Genomic DNA, 18,706 nt, shown 5'->3' on the forward strand with positions numbered 1-18,706 from the left:
CCGGCTAATAGTACGAGCATGAAGCGGTTTTCACGCGAGCCCCCGGCCTCGCACAGGTACTACTACCAGCGCGTCGAGTGGGTTAACCTCCGTCCGTCGCCAGTCGCGGGCAACCCCCTTCCGATGGTCGAGGAGGCCGCCGAGATGTCGTGTGACGGCCAAGAATGCAACACGCTACATGGCGCGGGGAATGTGGTGACTGCACTTCGCCATTTTTGACTTCCGGCACGCGCATATTTTCCGGGGACGGGCATTCGCTGCGAGAGACAAGCCGTAACGGCGTGCGTGCCTATTCGGGGGCGCCGCCTGTGCTGAGAGCGCTTTGGTCGCATTTTATTTCAGTTTCGGACATCTGGAGCCGAGAGAAATCAGTCAACCACACTAGATGAGAGGGCTCCCTCGGGGGTTTTGTGTGTACATTTGTTGAACTAGCCGGGGGGGCAGTCGGCGGAGACGAAGGGGCAACTCCGTCCACGCTTGGGACTTGGCTCTAAGCACTAACGAGGGCCGGCAGGGGGGAGACTTGCGAGCAGCGAGAGGGGGTCTCGCCGGACTCCGCTGTCGCCTGCGCGGTACTCTCTCACCTTGTGGCGTGTGAGCTGTGACGCGAGAGGGACGTGTAACGGTTTCCTTTAAGAATCAAAGCCTCGAGATATCAAGCAAGCAAACAACAAACCAATGTCATCGACCCGCCGCGACGTGCCGATACACCTCCGGGTGTGCCGCGGCGTCCGCATACACGGCCGGCATCAGAGCGTGCAAGTCACCAGGCTCGAAGCACGCGAGCATGTCGCCGAGCCCCGCCGCTTGCATCGCCCGCCCCACGCGCTCGTCGCGGCTGCCGCCCGCCCGAGGCGCGGCCTCGCCCGCCGCCTCCTGGGAGCGAGCCGCCGTCGCCGCCGCCGCACACCGCGGCGGCGGCGGCGGCGACGGCGGCCTCTCGAGCGGACCCGCACGCTTGACGGCGAAGACGTGCACTGCGCCGTCCGTGTCGGGGACAAGTGCGCACCCGCCCCCGGCGCCGACAGCGCACAAGTAGGCGCCGGCGGCACCGGGTGGCGCTGCGGCGGGCGGTGGCGTGAGCAGCTGCAGGGCGTCGCCTCGCAGCGAGAGGACGTGCAGCCTCCCACCCACGTACTCGGAGACGAGCAGCAGGCTGCGGCTGACCGCCACGCCAGCAGGGTACTGCATCCGGCCAGGGCCTGACCCGTGCCGCCCAAAGGCACCAGCGGGAGCGCCCTCTGCCGTGAACAGGGCGACGCGGTGGTTGCACATGTCCGCAACCCAGACCGTCCCGCCGTGCACCGCAACGCCGCGAGGGTCGTGCAGGCACCCCGCCCCCGAGCCACGCCTCCCAAAGGCAAAGCGCGGCCTGCCGTCCGCCGAGTACGCAACCACGCGGTGGCGGCCAGAGTCGACCACGTAGAGCAGCGGCTCTCTCGCGCCGGCAGAGTGGCGCCGCTCGGAGCCGCCACACGCGCTTCCCGCTTCGGCCGCAGCAAAGGCGCATCCGTATGGCGCCAGCAGCGGCAGGCTCGCGTCGTCGCCGCACGCACGCAAACCGCTGTCGCCCCCCCCTCCAAACGAGCGGACGAGGCGGCCCTCGAGGTCGAGCTGGAGCACGCAGGCGGCCGCGCCGTCAACGACGTAGAGGGAGGCTGCCGACCTCGCCACGCCGAGCGGTCGGCGAAGGGCCGAAGAGCCGCACGGTTCGGTATGCGGCGGAAGAGAGATCACGTGCAGGATAGAGCCACTGAGCAGGCAGACCACCGCGATCGTCCCGTGGCCATAGTCCGCGACGAGAGCACGGCGCTCGGGGAGCGGAGCCACAAAGAACGGGTTGCAGCACCCGGCGTGCCACGAGCAGATATGCTCGAGGTGCTCAGCCTGCTGGGCGGCGGCTGGCGGCGGCGGCGTCGTCCGGGTCGAGGCACGCGGCGGCCACGGCCGGCCGGACTCCGCGTAGGCCGCCACTAGGTGGTCGTGCAGCGTCGGGAGCATGTGAGTGCTCACACACACACGTGTGTATAAGCAGGCCACTCGTCGGTGAGCCTGCGGACGTAGGGGCAGAATCGAGGCCGTCAGCGGCCCAGCCGAGAGATATGCGGCGAGAGATATGCAGCCGAGAGATATGCAGCGCGCAGTGGCGCCTACGCGCGAAGCGATTTCTTTTTGTTTGTTTTGGGTACCACTTTCCAGAAGGGTCTGTTACGCGGTGACACCCTATGCAATAGATAGGAAGGTAGGGCGTTTTGGCCGCAGCTGTGGTTGGCTCTGTCGCAACTTCCGTCGACAAAACTTTTTCTCTAAAATCTCTCTCTCTCTCAGAAGCAGGACGGCCGGCTAGAGCGGAGCCGGTCGATTTCCATTGTCAAGACTGCGCGAAGTGTTGTCGCGGGGCCCAGAGCCGGGCGCGAGGCGCGCTCGGCTGTGATTTCTTATGTCCCACCATGCAGAGCGCATCTCTCTCTCTGTTGTGCGAGGCGTGAACCGCGCCATTCGCTCTCACCTGGCAACCCTGTCTGCACGTCTCGCGCGCGCGTGAATGAACAGGGCATCCGGATAGCCAGGATTCCGGCTGCCGTTGATGCTCCATCGCCCGCAACAGGCGTACAATGCTGCAGCACTGCACCGAGAGGCGCAGCAACCTCGACCCGGGTGTTGCTCGAGTCCGTAACGCCCGCCGGGCGAATACGATTGCCTGGCCCTATCGCCAAACGGCCCTGCTCCTCCTCTTGTCTGGCAGCAAACGCAAGCTGCGGCACAGGCCGCATTGGCGCAGAGGAGGCGACAAGCCTCAACGCGCCTACCCGTGGCATGCCGCCGGATCGGGCCAAGACTAAGGCTGCCGGATTCGGCCCCGCCTGCTGCGAGTGCCCTCCCGTTGAGGTGTCCATCGTATTTACAGTGGGGCTAGCGCGTCGGCAGGATCCCCAAAATCGTCCCTCCAAACGCCCCAAATGAACCGAACCACCGACCATCTGCCCCCCCCCCCCCAAAACGTACTTACGTTAAACGCCCATAAACTTCAGTCTCCAGGGGCTCCAGGCCCCAAATGATGTGTGAGTGTTAGAGTTGTTTGGTATTGAAAAATCAACAAGAAAGATCTCTCTGAAAAAGCTCTCTCGGCTGTGGTAGGCCAGTGGGCGAGCGCCATTGGGCGGCTCAGCCATGCACGTCGTAAATAAATAAATAAAAACGGACACCGCTCTACTGTGAGATGGGTAAAAAGGAACAGGTCCCCGCCCTTGCGATCTTTGTGCAGGGTTCTTTGTGGGTGTGGTCGGCGACTAGCCGGGGTCGTCCTCCCGATTGGGGGACTAGCACTAGCCGTCTTCCACATGGTCCCTCGGGTCCCTGTGCTGCTCCTAATCTCTTCGTACATCCTCCTGCTGATCTCCGCAAAGTCCTGCTCCCTCCCTCGTCTCGCCCTGCGCGTCTGCTCCGCCTCACCGTCTTCTGCCCTGCGTCGTCTGGCGACGGGTCCTCCATAGTCGGTCGAGGTCGCCGCCCTCCTCGTGCCTCTTCCCAACGTTCCCTCGGCGGCCGATACCGTCCGCTCCGGCTCCCCAGTCCCCGGGTCTGCCCTGCTCTCGTCTGCGCTAGTTTCTGCTTCGTCCCCACCGGCGTCTCTCCTCTTCCTTCTCCCCTTCTTCCGCGCCAGTCTGCGCCCTCGTCGTGCCAGTGTGCTGTGAGAGAGGCTTGTATCTTAAGAATTCTCCCCTTCTTGTATGCTTTGCACATCGCGTCGATTCCTTTTCGCGTGAGCACCAGCCTGAAGCCCGCCCAGCATCTGAACCGCTCCCTAAGTCGAAGGAGCATCATCAGTCTCACCCACTTCGCTCTCTGCCCACCGTCTCCGCTCCCTCCCGCTTGAGCCGCACGTCGTAGGAACGTAGCTTAAATCTTTTTTCACAGCAGAGAGAGAGAGAAGAAGAGAGAGCCAGGCTCTGTGTGTGTGAGGGCTGGTTGCACCAGTACTCCGGTGTGTGTGAATAGGCCCGCGGGTAGTCTCCCCCCATCCCCAGGGCCTCCAGGGCTCGCACCTCAACCTCTCACAGACGCACAAAAAGAAAGAAAGAAAACGGACAAGCCAAGGGAGGGATGGGAGAACGGCACGCCGCCACCACACAGGCATTTTAAGGAGAGGGGTGTGATGCGCTAGCCGTCGCCCACCCTTGGCGCTTGGGTGTCCGCCTCTTCCTATCTCTCTTCGCAGTCTCTCGCCGATTCTCGCTGCAACCTTCATGCCACCTCGAAGAAGAAGAAGATCTCTCTCTCTCTCTCACCTCGCGGTCATCCCACTCTCGTCGTTCTTTCCCTTGTCACTTCCTCCTCTGTCACGTCGCTCTCAGACGCACAGCTACGGATTTCTTTGCAATAGCACGCGCCAGTTCGCACCTGTGTCGAGCCTGTGTGCTGTGAGAGAGAGTTGTCTTGTTTAAATTCTTTGCAATAAAATTCTTCTCAAAAAACAAGGCTGTGAAAGGCTCCGCGCCGCTCGTACCTCTCCGCTCGGCGAGCCATCGCTCAATCTCGGAGCCGGAACCCAGGAAGGCGATGCCGACGTGCTCGCGCTGCCTCGAGAAAAAGCCGCTCGACGCCTTCTCGGACGCGCAGCTCGTCTCTGGCAAGCGAAAGTGCCTGCAGTGCTCCAACCCACGCCTTCACGAGCGGAAGGTCGCCGAGGGCCTCGCGGGCCGCCCTCTCGCCGACCTGGGCCGTCAGCGGCCGCGCGCGGCGCCGCCTCCCGCCGACGCCACGCTCGCGTGCACCGGATGCGGACGACACTTCCCGCTCCGCAGCTTCTCGGCACGGCAGCGCTCGCCGCAGGGCAAGGGCCGCTGCACGGCATGCGCCGCCTCGGCGTACGCAGCCAATACGGCCGAGCAGCAGGCCGCCGCCAAGCGCCGCAGGTTGGAGGAGGCCGCCACGCCGGCGACTGCCCCGCCGCTCGCGGGCGGCGCTCGTGGCGGACGCGCTGACAGCTGCTCTGACGACGAGCGGTATGAGGAGTCGCTGCTCTCGTGCGTGGAGGCGTTCCGACCCGCGCCGGCGGCCGCGCCCGCGCCGCTCGACGCGAGCAACGTCGGCCACCGCCTGCTGCAGCGTCTCGGCTGGTCGCCCGGTGCGCCGATTGGGCAGAGGGGCGCCGCCGCCGCCGGCTCAGTCTCGGGCGAGCCGACGCAGCGCGACCGGAGGGGCCTCGGTCACGACGCTCTGTGCGGCGCGGGCGGCGCAGGCGGCAGCGTGGGCGGTGCCGTGACTGCCGTCACGCCGGTGGCACTTGTCGTCCCGCCGGATGTGCTGCGGTGGGAGGCGGAGCCCGAGGGGGCGGTGCCGGGCAGGCTCGACGCGGTCAATCTTCTGCCACAGGAGCAGGTTGAGGTGCAGTCCGGGTAATAATAGAAACGTCTTGACACATATTCCGATGGCTTGTTGCTTACGTCGGTATAAGGAAAGGGGAGTAACGTAAGTAAGGTAAACATATCCATCAGCATCACACACGACACAAAGTGGTTTCGTGTTGGACTATAGAGACTTAGCTCTCTTAGGTCACGTGTGTTGTTACTTGTTTTTGTTGAAGAGAGAGAGGAACACGTCGAGTGGCTGAGGAAGCTCTTCGCTGGGTGGAAGGAGGCCCGGCCGGCCTTGAGGGAGTCGCGGAGGAGGAGGGATAACGCAGGCAACGCAGGGACGGGCCAACAGCCAGTGGGGGACGAACGAGGGCCGCGACGGCGGCTCAAGCGGCGGGGAGGGAGCGGCGACAGTGGGCAGCGAGCGAAGTGGGTGAGACTGATGATGCTCCTTCGACTTAGGGAGCGGTTCAGATGCTGGGCGGGCTTCAGGCTGGTGCTCACGCGAAAAGGAATCGACGCGATGTACAAAGCATACAAGAAGAGGAGAAAGAAGAGGAGGGACACCAGTGAGGACGAAACAGAAACTAGCGCAGACGAGAGCAGGGCAGACCCGGGGACGGGGGAGTTGGAGCAGACGGCATCGGCCGTCGAGGGAACGTTGGGAAGAGGCACGAGGAGGGCGGCGACCTCGACCGACTATGGAGGACCCCGTCGCCAGACGACGCAGGGCAGACGACGGTGAGGCGGAGCAGACGCGCAGGGCGAGACGAGGGAGGGAGCAGGACTTTGCGGAGATCAGCAGGAGGATGTACGAAGAGATTAGGAGCAGCAGGGACCCGAGGGACCATGTGGAAGACGGCTAGTGCTAGTCCCCCATCGGGAGAGGACGACCCCGGCTAGTCGCCGACCACACCCACAAAGAACCCTGGTGCACAAAGATCGCAAGGGCGGGGACCTGTTCCTCTTTACCCATCTCACAGTAGAGGTGTCCGTTTTTATTTATTTATTTATTTACTTGTTGTTGTTTCACTCCCAGTGAGAGACGAGAATCGAGAACGTCACGAGATGCAGATGGAGACATTTGGAGAGGGCTGAGGGACGACGACACTGCTTCAGTCAGTAGCGTGCACCTCGATGCCTGTACAGTTGTAACGTGATTGTTATGAGCCTATGACCCCCCCACCCCCCCCAAATGAACACACCAGTGAGGGTGGGCGAGACGATCGAGGGGTCCCGCCTGCCCGTACCGGCGTACGCGGAATCGACCCTCCCTATCCCAGTCTTGGCCGCTTTGTGTATCTCGAGACCTCGAGAGAAGGCCGCCCGCAGGCCTCCCCGAGGGCCCAAGTGAGAATTGACTTCATTTCGCGGGCAAATCCCTGTCAGGAAAGCGTGAGGAAAGCGTCATCGAGACACGTGTACGCGTGTGTGCAGGTCGCCGCAACTTCGCGCTCATGCCGTCGGCCTCCAGCCAACGCGATTGCAGCAGCGCTGGGCCGGGACCGAACGTTGCGGTCTGCATCACGGGCTCCGTGCGCTCCTTCGGCCAGCGGCGTATACACGGCGGCATCCTGCGTCACCTGGTCCAGGCCTTTGTCGGAGGGTACCCCTAGGGTTCTGAGGACCGGACTTTTTGAAGAGCTTTTAAGAAATGAGGAGGTTTGGGGGCTTAAAATGCCATTTAAGAGATTGCAGGCAGGGCGGGTCCCTCTTTTAAGACCGTTTAAGAAAATATCGGCCTCGGACCGGCACGCGTCGCTGCGTTCCGCGCCGTTTTCTTCACAATACTGCCGTTATTAGGCATCTGAAGACACATATGTAAGTCTGGTGCACTGGCAGGTGGAGCCATACTCGCATAGGGGACGCGTGCTAGCTGACTGTAGCCAGCTTCCCGGCCTCCGGCGTCTACCGGGAGCCCTGCGGGAGCCTCCCGGACCAACGCGCCTCGGGAGCTCTCCCGCACCGTTTAAGCGTTTAAGACCGTTTAAGGAATTCTTTTTCGCAGGAGTCGCTTAGGCGGCTCCCGTGGTGTACCTGTGTTAGTGCCAGTGCGCGCCAGTCCCGTGCCCAGTGTTGAGCGAGGGAGCTCGGTGCAGAATTCTTTTTCTCGCGATGTCCACCCCGCCGCGCCGCCGCTCGCGCCGCCTCGCCACCTCCTCCTCCGCCGCCGCTCCCTCGCCAGGCACGCCGCCGCCCGCCCGCCTCCTCGACCTCCCCACCGAGCTCCTCGAGCGCGTCCTCGCTCGCTGTGACAGCCCCGCCGACATCGCTCGCGTCGCGGCCGTCTCGCTGCTCTTCCACGCCTCGCTTGCGGCGGGGGCCATCCGCTTGTGGGCGCAAGAGCGCGGCTTCGAGCTGCCGGCGCAGCCTGAGGACGAGGGCTGCGCCGTGCGGTGGCTGTGCTATTCGGCGCTGCTGTGCGAGTCCAACCCGCCGGCGAAGGCGGCGGGAGGCGAGCATCACAGCCTCTTCATCGACGGCGAGGGGCGGCTCTCGTCGTGCGGCTCTGCGCCGGAGTGGAATCCAGCGCTGCTCGGTCACGGCGAGGGCGTGGCGCGGCTCAACACGCCGACCCTCCTCCCCTCCCCGCTGGGAGGTGAGCACGCCGTGAGCGTGTCGGCTGGAACCGGGCACAGCCTCGCCCTCGCCGCCGACGGCGATGTCTGGAGCTGGGGCCAGGGAGGCTCTGGCCAGCTGGGCCACGGCGACGAGCAGAACCAGCTGCTGCCCAAGAAGATCGAGGCCTTCGCTGACCAGCGCGTCGTCGCTGCGTCGGCTGGGTACGGCCACAACCTCGCCATCACCGCTGACGGCTCCGTCTGGAGCTGGGGCGATGGCTACTCTGGCCAGCTGGGCCACGGCGACCGGCAAAACCAGCTGCTGCCCAAGAGGATCGAGGCCTTGGCTGGGCAGCGCGTTGTCGCTGTGTCTGCTGGAGACGACCACAACCTCGCCATCACCGCCGGCGGAGCTGTCTGGAGCTGGGGCCAGGGAGCCTGCGGCAAGCTGGGCCACGGCGACGAGCAGCCCCAGCTGCTTCCGAACAAGATCGAGGCCTTTGCTGGCCAATGCGTCGTCGCTGTCTCGGCCGGACTGACGCACAGCTTCGCCATCACCGCCGACGGCGCCGTCTGGAGCTGGGGCGACGGAGACTACGGCCAGCTGGGCCACGGCGACGAGCGGCGCCAGCTGCTGCCCAAGAAGGTCGAGGCCTTGGCTGGCCAGCGCGTCGTCGCTGTGTCGGCGGGACGTGGGCACAGCCTCGCCATCACTGCCGACGGAGCCGTCTGGAGCTGGGGCTTTGGAGCCTTTGGCCAGCTGGGCCACGGCGACGGGCAGGACCAGCTGCTGCCCAAGAAGATCGAGGCCTTCGCTGACCTGCGCGTCGTCGCTGTCGCGGCTGGACGGTTCTATAGCCTCGCCCTCACCGCCGACAGCGCCATCTTCACCTGGGGCGAGGGCGAATACAGCTGCCTAGGCCACGGAGAGGACATGTCGAACCAGCTGCTGCCCAAGAAGATTTAGTCGTGGGCGCGGGGGCACCGGGGTGGGTTCCCGACCTCGTCTCACCCCGCTGGCTGCGAACGCGAACGCCGTCGTCCCAGCTGCACCCGTCCGCTCGCCTCACCGAGCGACGCGCGCCGAGCCACTTGTATCAGTACACAGTGTTGAGCTGCCTCGTGCAGGCCTGTGCTGCCGACGCGAGACCGGCCGAGAGCTTGCTCTGGCTCGTGTCCCTGAAAACCCTGTCGCCTGTGCTCCGTCCGCGTCGCGGCCTCTGAGCTCCGTCGAGTCGCCCGGGCGCGCGCGGGCAGGCGCACCGAACTTACCGGAGGGTGTTTCAGCGAGCCATTGAAAAGAAGTCCACCTTGAGGGATTCGTGGCGGGAAAACGGCACGGCACAGTCGCTGGTCTGTGGTGACTGCCAGTTCGACTCTGAGGAAGACACCGGTAACTTTTGAAGATTATCACGAGAGGAGCACTTGGAGCACTTGGAGTGCAGTCATTAGCCTCACATCCAGGGCCAGGGCCGGGGAGCTAAGACCCGGCCCTGCTTTTCTTTTTCTCGCGATGTCTGCCCCGCCGCGCCGCCGCTCGCGCCGCCTCGCCACCTCCTCCTCCGCCGCCGCTCCCTCGCCAGGCACGCCGCCGCCCGCCCGCCTCCTCGACCTCCCCACCGAGCTCCTCGAGCGCGTCCTCGCTCGCTGCGACAGCCCCGTCGACATCGCTCGCGTCGCGGCCGTCTCGCTGCTCTTCCACGCCTCGCTCGCGGCGGAGGGCATCCGCTTGTGGGCGCAAGAGCGCGGCTTCGAGCTGCCGGCGCAGCCTGAGGACGAGGGCTGCGCCGTGCGGTGGCTGTGCTATTCGGCGCTGCTGTGCGAGTCCAACCCGCCGGCGAGGGCGGCGGGAGGCGGATGGCACAGCCTCTTCATTGACAGCGAGGGGCGGCTCTCGTCGTGCGGCTCGGAGGTGCTCGTCGCAGGCCTCCTTGGCCACGGCGAGGGCGTGGCGCGGCTCAATGCGCCGACCCGCCTCCCCTCTACATCGCTGGGAGGCGAGCGCGCCGTGAGCGTGTCGGCTGCAACCGGGCACAGTCTCGCCCTCGCCGCCGACGGCGATGTCTGGAGCTGGGGCCAGGGAGCCTGCGGCAAGCTGGGCCACGGCGACACGCAGCCCCAGCTGCTGCCGAACAAGGTCGAGGCCTTTGCTGGCCAACGCGTCGTCGCTGTGTCAGCTGGAGGCGCGCACAGCCTCGCCATCACCGCCAACGGCGCCATCTGGAGCTGGGGCGGTGGAGGCTTTGGCCGGCTGGGCCACGGCGACCAGCAGCACCAGCTGCTGCCCAAGAGGGTCGAAGCCTTTGCTGGCCAGCGCGTCGTCGCTGTGACGGCTGGATCCGTTCACAACCTCGCCCTCACCGCCGACGGCGCTGTCTGGAGCTGGGGCGGTGGAGGCTCTGGCAAGCTGGGCCACAGCGACCAGCAGAACCAGCTGCTGCCGAAGAAGGTCGAGGGCTTGGCTGGCCAACGCGTCGTCGCTGTCTCGGCTGGGACCGCTCACAGCCTCGCCATCACCGCCGACGGAGAGGTCTGGTCCTGGGGCTGGGGAGCCAATGACCGGTTGGGCCACGGCGACGAGCAGAGCCAGTGGCAGCCGAAGAAGATCGAGACCTTTGCTGGCCAGCGCGTTGTCGCGGTCTCGGCTGGAGCCCACCACAATCTCGCCATCACCACCGGCGGCGCCGTCTGGAGCTGGGGTGGTGGAGGGGACGGCAAGCTGGGCCACGGCGACGAGCAGATGCAGCGGCAGCCCAAGAAGATCGAGGCCTTTGCTGGCCGGCGCGTCGTCGCTGTCGCGGCTGGACGGTTCCATAGCCTCGCCCTCACCGCCGACAGCGCCGTCTTCACCTGGGGCGAGGGCGAATCCAGCTGCCTAGGCCACGGAGAGGACCTGTCGAACCAGCTGCTGCCCAAGAAGATTTAGTCGTGGGCGCGGGGGCACCGGGGTGGGTTCCCGACCTCGTCTCACCCCGCTGGCTGGGAACGCGAACGCTGTCATCCCAGCTGCACCCGTCCGCTCGCCTCACTGAGCGACGCGCGCCGAGCCACTTGTATCAGTACACAGTGCTGAGCTGCCACGTGCAGGCCTGTGCTGCCGACGCGAGAGGCCGAGAGCTTGCTCTGGCTCGTGTCCCTGAAAACCCTGTCGCCTGTGCTCCGTCCGCGTCGCGGCCTCTGAGCTCCGTCGAGTCGCCCGGGCGCGCGCGGGCAGGCGCACCGAACTTACCGGAGGGTGTTTCAGAGAGCCATTGAAAAGAAGTCCCGACCTTGAGGGATTCGTGGGAACGCCACGGCACAGTCGCTGGTCTGGTGGCTGCCAGTTCGACTCTGAGGAAGACACCGGTAACTTTTCAAGGATTTCGTCGCTTTTCTTTTTCTCAGCAGCAGCGGGGAGCACGGTCGGAAGGGCGCTTTTGTCGGCCGACTACACGGTAAGGCATACGGACCTTGCAGTAAACCTTTTCCTTCTAAGCAGGGCTACACAATGACCCCATAGTGTGTGGGTGTTTCTGGCGAGTCGTGATGAGTAGAATTAGATTAGCCAATGTTATTTTGAAGTTCATATATGAAAATACCAACTTGCCTATGTGCACGTCTCCGCGGCAGCGGCCCGGAGGCGGCCCGGCGGAGCGGTCAGAGCAGCACTGCGCCGGCCGGCGATCGACTCTCGACTATAACACGGGCTCTATTGAACGGCCTCAAGGTGCTCTCTAGGGCTGCCCTATTCCGCTCGCCCGGCTACGACGCTGAGCTTCGAAGGAAAAGGTTTCGCTCGGCACGGCGTCGGAGAGCAAACGTCGGCGTTCGTCCTGGACGCACGTCGGCAAGTGGTCGCATGACCAGGCCGGCTGCTGCTCAGAATCTGGGCCCTCTTGGCGCTCGCTCTCCATAACGGCTTTGCCCCCTCCCTCCCGCGCCGACGTTGGGCAGCCCGACCACGACAACGCCAGTGCCGCCGGCCTGCAGCTCGAGGCGCCGTTGAATGAGCACGAGAGCCGGTGCACGACGGCGGCGCGGGTGATGCAGCCCAAGGTGACGACGACGGCGGAGGGGGCGGCGGCGGAGGGGGCGGCGGCGGAGGGGGCGGCGGCGGAGGGGGCGGCGGCGGCAGCGGCGACGGCCGCGGGGTCGGCCCGCCCGCCTTTGCTGCTGGGCTGTGGGCATCATCACAGCTCAACGTGAAGTCAAGGCGCGGAAGCTTCAGTGGGCACTTTTCGCGTCATTTGCCACGCATATAGCGCCGCGGACCGGTCTACCGGACCCGCCCCTGATCTTGCTCTCTTCCTCGACTCGACCTTCCGCGATCTTTCTCGACTCGACCTGATGCTGAGTTCCCGCACCAGCCTGCGGACCAGCGCAGTTCAGTGGCAGTGTGCAACCAGGGCCAGTGGTAGACAGTGGACGTGCGTGAGGCTGCTCTCTGAGCGATGACACTTGCAGGGGCATCATGATTTCCATCGGAGTCACTTGTATTACGACGCTGCCACGCTCGCAAGGGCCGCCTAAGCGCCTAAGCACCCTAAGCACCCCCCGCTTAGGCCGCTTAGGCGCTTAGGCGAGTGACTGCCGGCTGCCCGGGGCCTGGCGTGCCTCTGGGTGGGGTGAGTGCCTGGAAGAGCCACTCTGCAAGTGGTGTGCGAGCGTGTAGCCTTTAGCGTGCAGTCGGCCTGTCGCTTTCGGCAACACTGAATCATTCTACCGGAACATGGTCATGGGGCATGGGCCCTACTGCAAGGAGGGAGAGGGAGGTGGGGGGGCAGGGAGAGGGGGGGGGAGAGGAGGAGGGGGGGGGGGAGGGGGAGGGGTACGGGGGGGGGGGCGGCATGGAGGGGGAGAGGAAGAGCAAGGGCGAGAGAGGGCAAGGGACTGGGCGCTGGCATACCAGGGGGGGCAGGGTGGTGGGCGGCGACCGCCGCATACCGTCCTACGGCGGGGACTATCGCTACGCCAGGGAAGACAAGGGCGTCGAAGTGCAGCTGCTGCTGTTCGAATCGTTCGGCGGGTTCGGAAAGGGGGTCCGTGAGATCCTCCGGAAGGCGGCGGACGTGCTACAGAACAAGCTGACGCGGGCCCAGTACCTCGATGAGGTGACTTGGACCACCAAGAGCTGGCTGGGGCTGCAGAAGCAGCGCATCTCAGTCGTGCTTCACACGGCCATCGCAGAGCAGGTCGTGAATGAGCTTGCCTGTGGCGGGGGTGGGCGGGTGCACGGAGCTAAGTGCCTCGCCACCCTCGCAGGAGTCGCTTAGGCGGCTCCCGTGGTGTACCTGTGTTAGTGCCAGTGCGCGCCAGTCCCGTGCCCAGTGTTGAGCGAGGGAGCTGGGGTGCAGAATTCTTTTTCTCGCGATGTCCACCCCGCCGCGCCGCCGCTCGCGCCGCCTCGCCACCTCCTCCTCCGCCGCCGCTCCCTCGCCAGGCACGCCGCCGCCCGCCCGCCTCCTCGACCTCCCCACCGAGCTCCTCGAGCGCGTCCTCGCTCGCTGCGACAGCTTAAGCCTAGGGGGCTCTAAGACCAGATGGTATATACGAAATACCGGATTCAATGTCGCGTGATCCCGCGTGTTGTTCCCGGGCATTCACACTATGTTCCTGAGATAATTTGGCGATTATATCCATACCTCGAGGTAAGGGATTTCATCCCTTTATGGATTGGAGATTCGTGTTTTTGGTTCCGGTTTTGGGTAAAACGTATACAGCGAACGCGATGCGGCCCCTGCCTAGCTTGCTGCTTCTATGCGCGAGCTACGGCGGGACCGCTATCGTTCATGGCTCCGCCTCCGGCCAGTCTGGCCTCGACTATTGCATCGCCGAGGCCGACACCACCAGCGACATGACAGCGTCGACCACCATGGCAGCTCCAACGTGTGCGCTACCATGGGTGGACAAGTCTTGCACCCTACATGTCAGCCACCACCTGGGCGCCTGGCGTGTGCGAGCACAACCCCAATCGAGCCGAAGGATCTGAACAATGGGTCCAGTCGGTCTCGTCGAGCACGTTCGAGCCCGCCATTTGCATCGACAATTCATTTCTCAAAGATTTGTCGATAAATTGGCAACTTGGGTCAGAACACCTTGAGGACATGTGCGCCTCGCCCCACACGACCTCTCAGGCTATAGAGCACATGCCACAGCCTGCCCCTGAGGCGTCATTCACTCACGGCGGCCACTTTGATTTTCCGCCCCTTCGCAGTCAGCCACATGTACATGTATGTTGTTGTTGTTGTTGTTGTACATGTTGACATGTTGTTGTGCACCCATGGCCCAAGAGTCAACTCGGCTCGACGGCTTTAACCATCGTGGGGCACGGACATTCTGCGACAACCCAGCCCCCTAGTGGGCTTGCGATCCACCTTTCGCCGCCAACTCTGCTGGGTCAATGCAACGGGAACGGTTTCCTTTGCCTCCAAAATGTTTCACCATGGAATGCAACGCAAAAAGTCCTTGAGCCCTTGTGTAATGGGACAGAGGCAGTGCCCTTGTGTAATGGGACATGTCCTTCTGGAAAGGAGTTTGCCATCTACTTCCAAAACGGGACTCCCTGGAATACAACGCTGAGATCTACCCCTTGGCAGAAAGTCCTTCCCCGGGACCACTCGGACACGTCGAGTGCAGGAGAGGCAGAGCCCTTGTGCAATGGGACATGTTCTTCTGGAAAGGAGCTTGCTACCTACCAAGTCCTTGAGACCTTGAGCAGTGGGACAGAGGTAGTGCCCTTCAACAATAGGACATGTGGTATCATTTGGCCACTCCATGGAACCACCGATGCTGCGAAAGCTCTTTGCCTTGATCACTTTCGGCGACGCGGCAAGCGCGATTGGGTCAGATACGAGCTCCATTGGAACTATGTGTTCTCAAACAAGAATTGCGCTCGGGTGCAGTCCGCATGGATGGGAATGATCTGGCCATTTTTTCTTTGCTTTGCTCTCGTTGGGTTTCTTTTCCTTGCTTACTCCCTGCTGACAAGTGCACTGACAATTGGCGACCAGTTTGCTTACCAGACCGTTAGCAGCCTATTGATTATCCAAGCGTGGTACAAATTGCGACACTATGGTGCAAATACCAAGCTACTGATCATCAACCTGGGTATTCAAATCAAGTGGGTCTTTGACTGGTGTTTTTGCCTGGCGCCAGCTGCACTTGCGATATGCGGCATCATCCTGCTCGTTGCTTGGGGCATTGCAATCTACAATTTCGTGCGATCCCTCCTATACTTCGCCAGGTATGCATGCCTCGTCGCCTTTGAGGTCATCACCAGCACTACTGTCAAAACTGTTTGCTTCATTTGGACACCTATTCGACCACCACCATCTCTTTTGGGTGCCCCGTATGCATGCAATCGTTTTCGTCAGCAGCTATCGCGACTTCCTTCGGAGGGTTCTCGACTTCGTCAGTCCAGTCGTGAGGGAGCACTATACCGCACTATCTCCATCGTGGCTTCTAACATTTTCTAATGTTTGCCAACCGTGCGACGGCGGTTCCATGGACATGTCGAGCATCTCGCCTTGCAGCTACCACCCATTCCCGTGCCGAAATGCCCTTCGACCCAATGCCAACGAGAGGCCGATGCCATGAGTTCCGCACCGCCTACATGGCCATCGTCGGCGGACTACTGTGGCTTGCCAACATGACGCGCGTCGACATTGCTTATTCAGCGTCTCAGCTTGCTCGGTTTATGACCAACCCTGGCCCGTCGCATTTTAAAGCCGCCATCCGGGTGCTTATCTACGTGCGGGACACAGCTGACCGCGCCCTCGTCATGCAGCCGAACCCCAACCGCAACCTTGAGAGCTACGTCGATTCAAACTGGGCAACGAAGTTCTCTTGCTCCGGTGGCATGTTCTTCTTCTACGGATGTCTCTTCCACTGGTTCTCCAAGATGCAGCGATCTGTCACGCTGTCTAGTGCCGAGGCAGAGTTCTTTGGCGCCATGCTAGCCGCCAAGGAGGTGATTTTCATCCGTGAGCTACTGATCGACCTTGGATTTTCCATCGACGGCGCCAGCGTCATCAACTGCGACAGCAAATCCGCCGTCGGCATGGCCTTCGATCCCGTTGCCTTCAAGAAGACCAAGCACATCTTGCGCGCCGCCGAATTCCTTCGCGATCTCGTCAGCCGTGGCGTTATCTCTGTCGAACACCTCCCCGGCGTCGTGATGCTCGCCGACCTGCTCACGAAGGCTGCCTCGCGGGCCATTTTTACTGGCCTGATCAAGCAGCTTGACGACTTTCATGCCCTCTGAATGTGTTTGTCCCTCGCGCCCCGCACTCGGGCCAGGAGGGGCTGTTCCCGGGCATTCACACTATGTTCCTGAGATAATTTGGCGATTATATCCATAAGGGATTTCATCCCTTTATGGATTGGAGATTCGTGTTTTTGGTTCCGGTTTTGGGTAAAACGTATACAGCGAACGCGATGCGGCCCCTGCCTAGCTTGCTGCTTCTATGCGCGAGCTACGGCGGGACCGCTATCGTTCACGTGTGTTTTGACGGAATGTGATGTGACGCGTGGCGGAACCGGCAACCGCGTCTGTCGTCAGTCTCACATGCACGACTCAACTCTCAGCAGTGACGTGCAGAGACGAGAGAGCCAGCGTGCTCGGCCAGCGTGTCGCCGCTGTCGCACTCGCAGCGTTCGGCAGCCGCGGGACGGGCGAGCGAGTGGAGGCCCCGCACACACCCGGGCCCCCCCCGCGCAGCGCACAGGTTTGTGTATTTGGGGATTGGGCGTGGGACTGTGCTCCCTCTGTAACTGTATCGTGTATGGTCCAACCAGCGACCAGTGGGACCACGAATCGATGCACGTGCGCAGTGGCGCGCGAGGCGCGGCGCCCCCCGCCGCACAATAAGCTCTGTGGCCGCGCACATAGACTCAACTCGGCCCATCGGCATCGCTCAATAACTCTCTCGTGCGGCGCACACACAAAACACATAAAACAGAGTCGATGTGCAGAGTCCCGACATCGCCGGGGGAGAAACGGCGCGCACAGGCGGGCGGATGCCGCGCCGGCAGGGCCTCGCTGACTCACTCCCGCCGTGGGCAGAGTCGCGTCACGCCGCACCCATCCGCGTACCGCCCCCGGAGGCAGCTCACCACTTCTTCTGCCACGGGTTGCCGCCGCCGTTGCCCTCCTTCTTCTGGCCCGCGTAGTCGATGCGGATCTGCCGGCCGTCGATGGACTCGCCCGCGAGCTCGACCGCCTTGTCGACCTCCTCCGTCGAGCTGAAGGTGACGAAGCCGACGCCCTTGAACTCCTGCGTCTCGCGGTCGTTGAGCCACCGCACGTTCGTCACGGTGCCCGCCGACTTGAAGAAGTTCGTGATCTTGTCGTCGTCGATCGACCACGGCAGGTTGCCGATGAAGAGCTCGACGCAGCCTTCCGGCTTCTCCTTCTGCGGCTTGTAGGTGCGCTGCGGCTTGTTCGGGTCGGCTGGCCGCGGCTCGCGCGGCTTGGAGAAGTTGATGCGCGCCGGCCGCCCGCCCAGGTCGACGCCGTTGAGCGCCACCGCCTTGGTCGCCGCCTCGACCGACTCGAAGTCGATGAAGGCGATGCCGCGGAACTCGCCGTCCTTCTCCACCCACTTGATGCGGGAGATGGCGCCGCAGTCCTTGAAGGCGGCGCGCACGGTCTCCTCCTCGATGTTCCAGGCAAGATTGCCCAGGAAGATCGAGTTGGACGGCTCGCCCGGGTCGCTGTTGCCCGCCGCGCCGCCCGCGCGCTCCTTCTTTGCCGTCGCAATCTCAACCTTCATCGCCCGGCCGTCGAGGTCGTTTCCGTTGAGCTTGGTGGCCGCGTCCGCGGCGGCGGCGGAGGCGAACTGGAGGAAGCCGGCGCCCTTGAACTTGCCCGAGTCCGCGTGCGTGAGCCACTCGATCTTCGTGATCTCGCCGCACTTGGCAAAGACCTCCTTGATCTGCTCGTCGGTCACCGACCACGGGAGGTTGCCCAGGAAGACGCGGCCGCCCTCCCCCTCGGCGGCGGGCGTGGCGGCCGACGTCGCCGGCGCGGCCTCCTCCGCGGCCTCCTCCGCCTTGGCCTTTTTCTCCTTCTTCTCCTTCTTCTCCTTCTTCTCCTTCTTGGCCGGCGGCTCCTCGGCGGCCTGCGAGCGCGGGGTGATGGCGAGGAGGCGTCAGCAAGCGGCGCCGGCGGGCGGTGGCACGACGCGGTGGTGCGGCGGCATGGCGTGAAGCCGCGGACGGTGCGGACCGGCGCGGCGGCGCCGGCGGAGAGGCGCCGCAGGGCGCGGCATGCGCAGGCGGGGTGGTGGGGATCGGCGGTCACCGGCTCCTCCTCCTTCTCACGCTTCTTCTTCTTCTCCTTCTTGTCGCCGCCCGCGGCCGCCGCCTCCTTGGCGGCCTTGGCCTCCTTCTTCGCCTTCTTTTCTGCCTTGGCGGCCGCCGCCTCGTCCACCGCCGGCGCCGCCTCGGCCGCCGCGAGCTTCTTCGCCTTCTGCGGGCACCAGCACGGAGAGAGGTGAGCGGGCGAAGCGGCGGCGGCGCGCGCGCACGGTTAGGGGCTGGGCCGCACCTCGGCCTTGCGAGCCTTCTTCTCCTCCTTCGTCAGATCTCCCATTGATGGTGCGTCGTGGCTTGGCTCGTCGCCACCCTGGAGCCGTGTGAAAGAATTTTACACGTAGCCGGTCGCAGGACACGATTCACGCGAGAATCGGCGAGAGACTGCGAAGAGAGATAGGAAGAGGCAGACTCCCTAGGGTGGGTGACGGATAGCGCACCACACACCTCTCCTTAAAATCCCTGTGTGGTGGCGGCGTGCCGTCCTCCCATCCC

General features: G+C 63.8%; 3 protein-coding genes across 3 annotated transcripts; 1 reads left to right on the forward strand and 2 right to left on the reverse strand.

The window, feature by feature from the left end:
* Window positions 1–681: 681 nt before the first annotated feature.
* On the reverse strand, window positions 682–2,001 carry EMIHUDRAFT_196439 (hypothetical protein; the record flags this gene model as incomplete). Its single annotated transcript, XM_005770647.1, has 2 exons — window positions 682–876; window positions 973–2,001. The coding sequence occupies 2 exons, from the start codon at window positions 1,999–2,001 to the stop codon at window positions 682–684; spliced, it is 1,224 nt and encodes a 407-aa protein (XP_005770704.1).
* Window positions 2,002–4,560: 2,559 nt separating this feature from the next.
* EMIHUDRAFT_461394 (hypothetical protein) lies at window positions 4,561–6,973 on the forward strand (the record flags this gene model as incomplete). The annotated part of the gene is made up of 2 exons (XM_005770648.1): window positions 4,561–5,128; window positions 6,795–6,973. 2 exons carry the CDS (start codon window positions 4,561–4,563, stop codon window positions 6,971–6,973), a joined length of 747 nt encoding a protein of 248 aa, XP_005770705.1.
* A 9,791-nt stretch (window positions 6,974–16,764) lies between these two features.
* Window positions 16,765–18,522, reverse strand: EMIHUDRAFT_448002 (hypothetical protein). Its single transcript, XM_005770649.1, has 3 exons — window positions 18,447–18,522; window positions 18,201–18,368; window positions 16,765–18,018 (listed from the first exon to the last, which is right to left on the reverse strand). The coding sequence occupies exons 1-3, from the start codon at window positions 18,489–18,491 to the stop codon at window positions 17,008–17,010; spliced, it is 1,224 nt and encodes a 407-aa protein (XP_005770706.1). The 5' UTR covers window positions 18,492–18,522; the 3' UTR covers window positions 16,765–17,007.
* Between the last annotated feature and the right edge of the window lie 184 nt (window positions 18,523–18,706).

The sequence above is a fragment of the Emiliania huxleyi genome (genome assembly GCF_000372725.1).
Source record: "Emiliania huxleyi CCMP1516 unplaced genomic scaffold EMIHUscaffold_4, whole genome shotgun sequence".
In the NCBI taxonomy this organism is placed as follows: domain Eukaryota; phylum Haptophyta; order Isochrysidales; family Noelaerhabdaceae; genus Emiliania; species Emiliania huxleyi.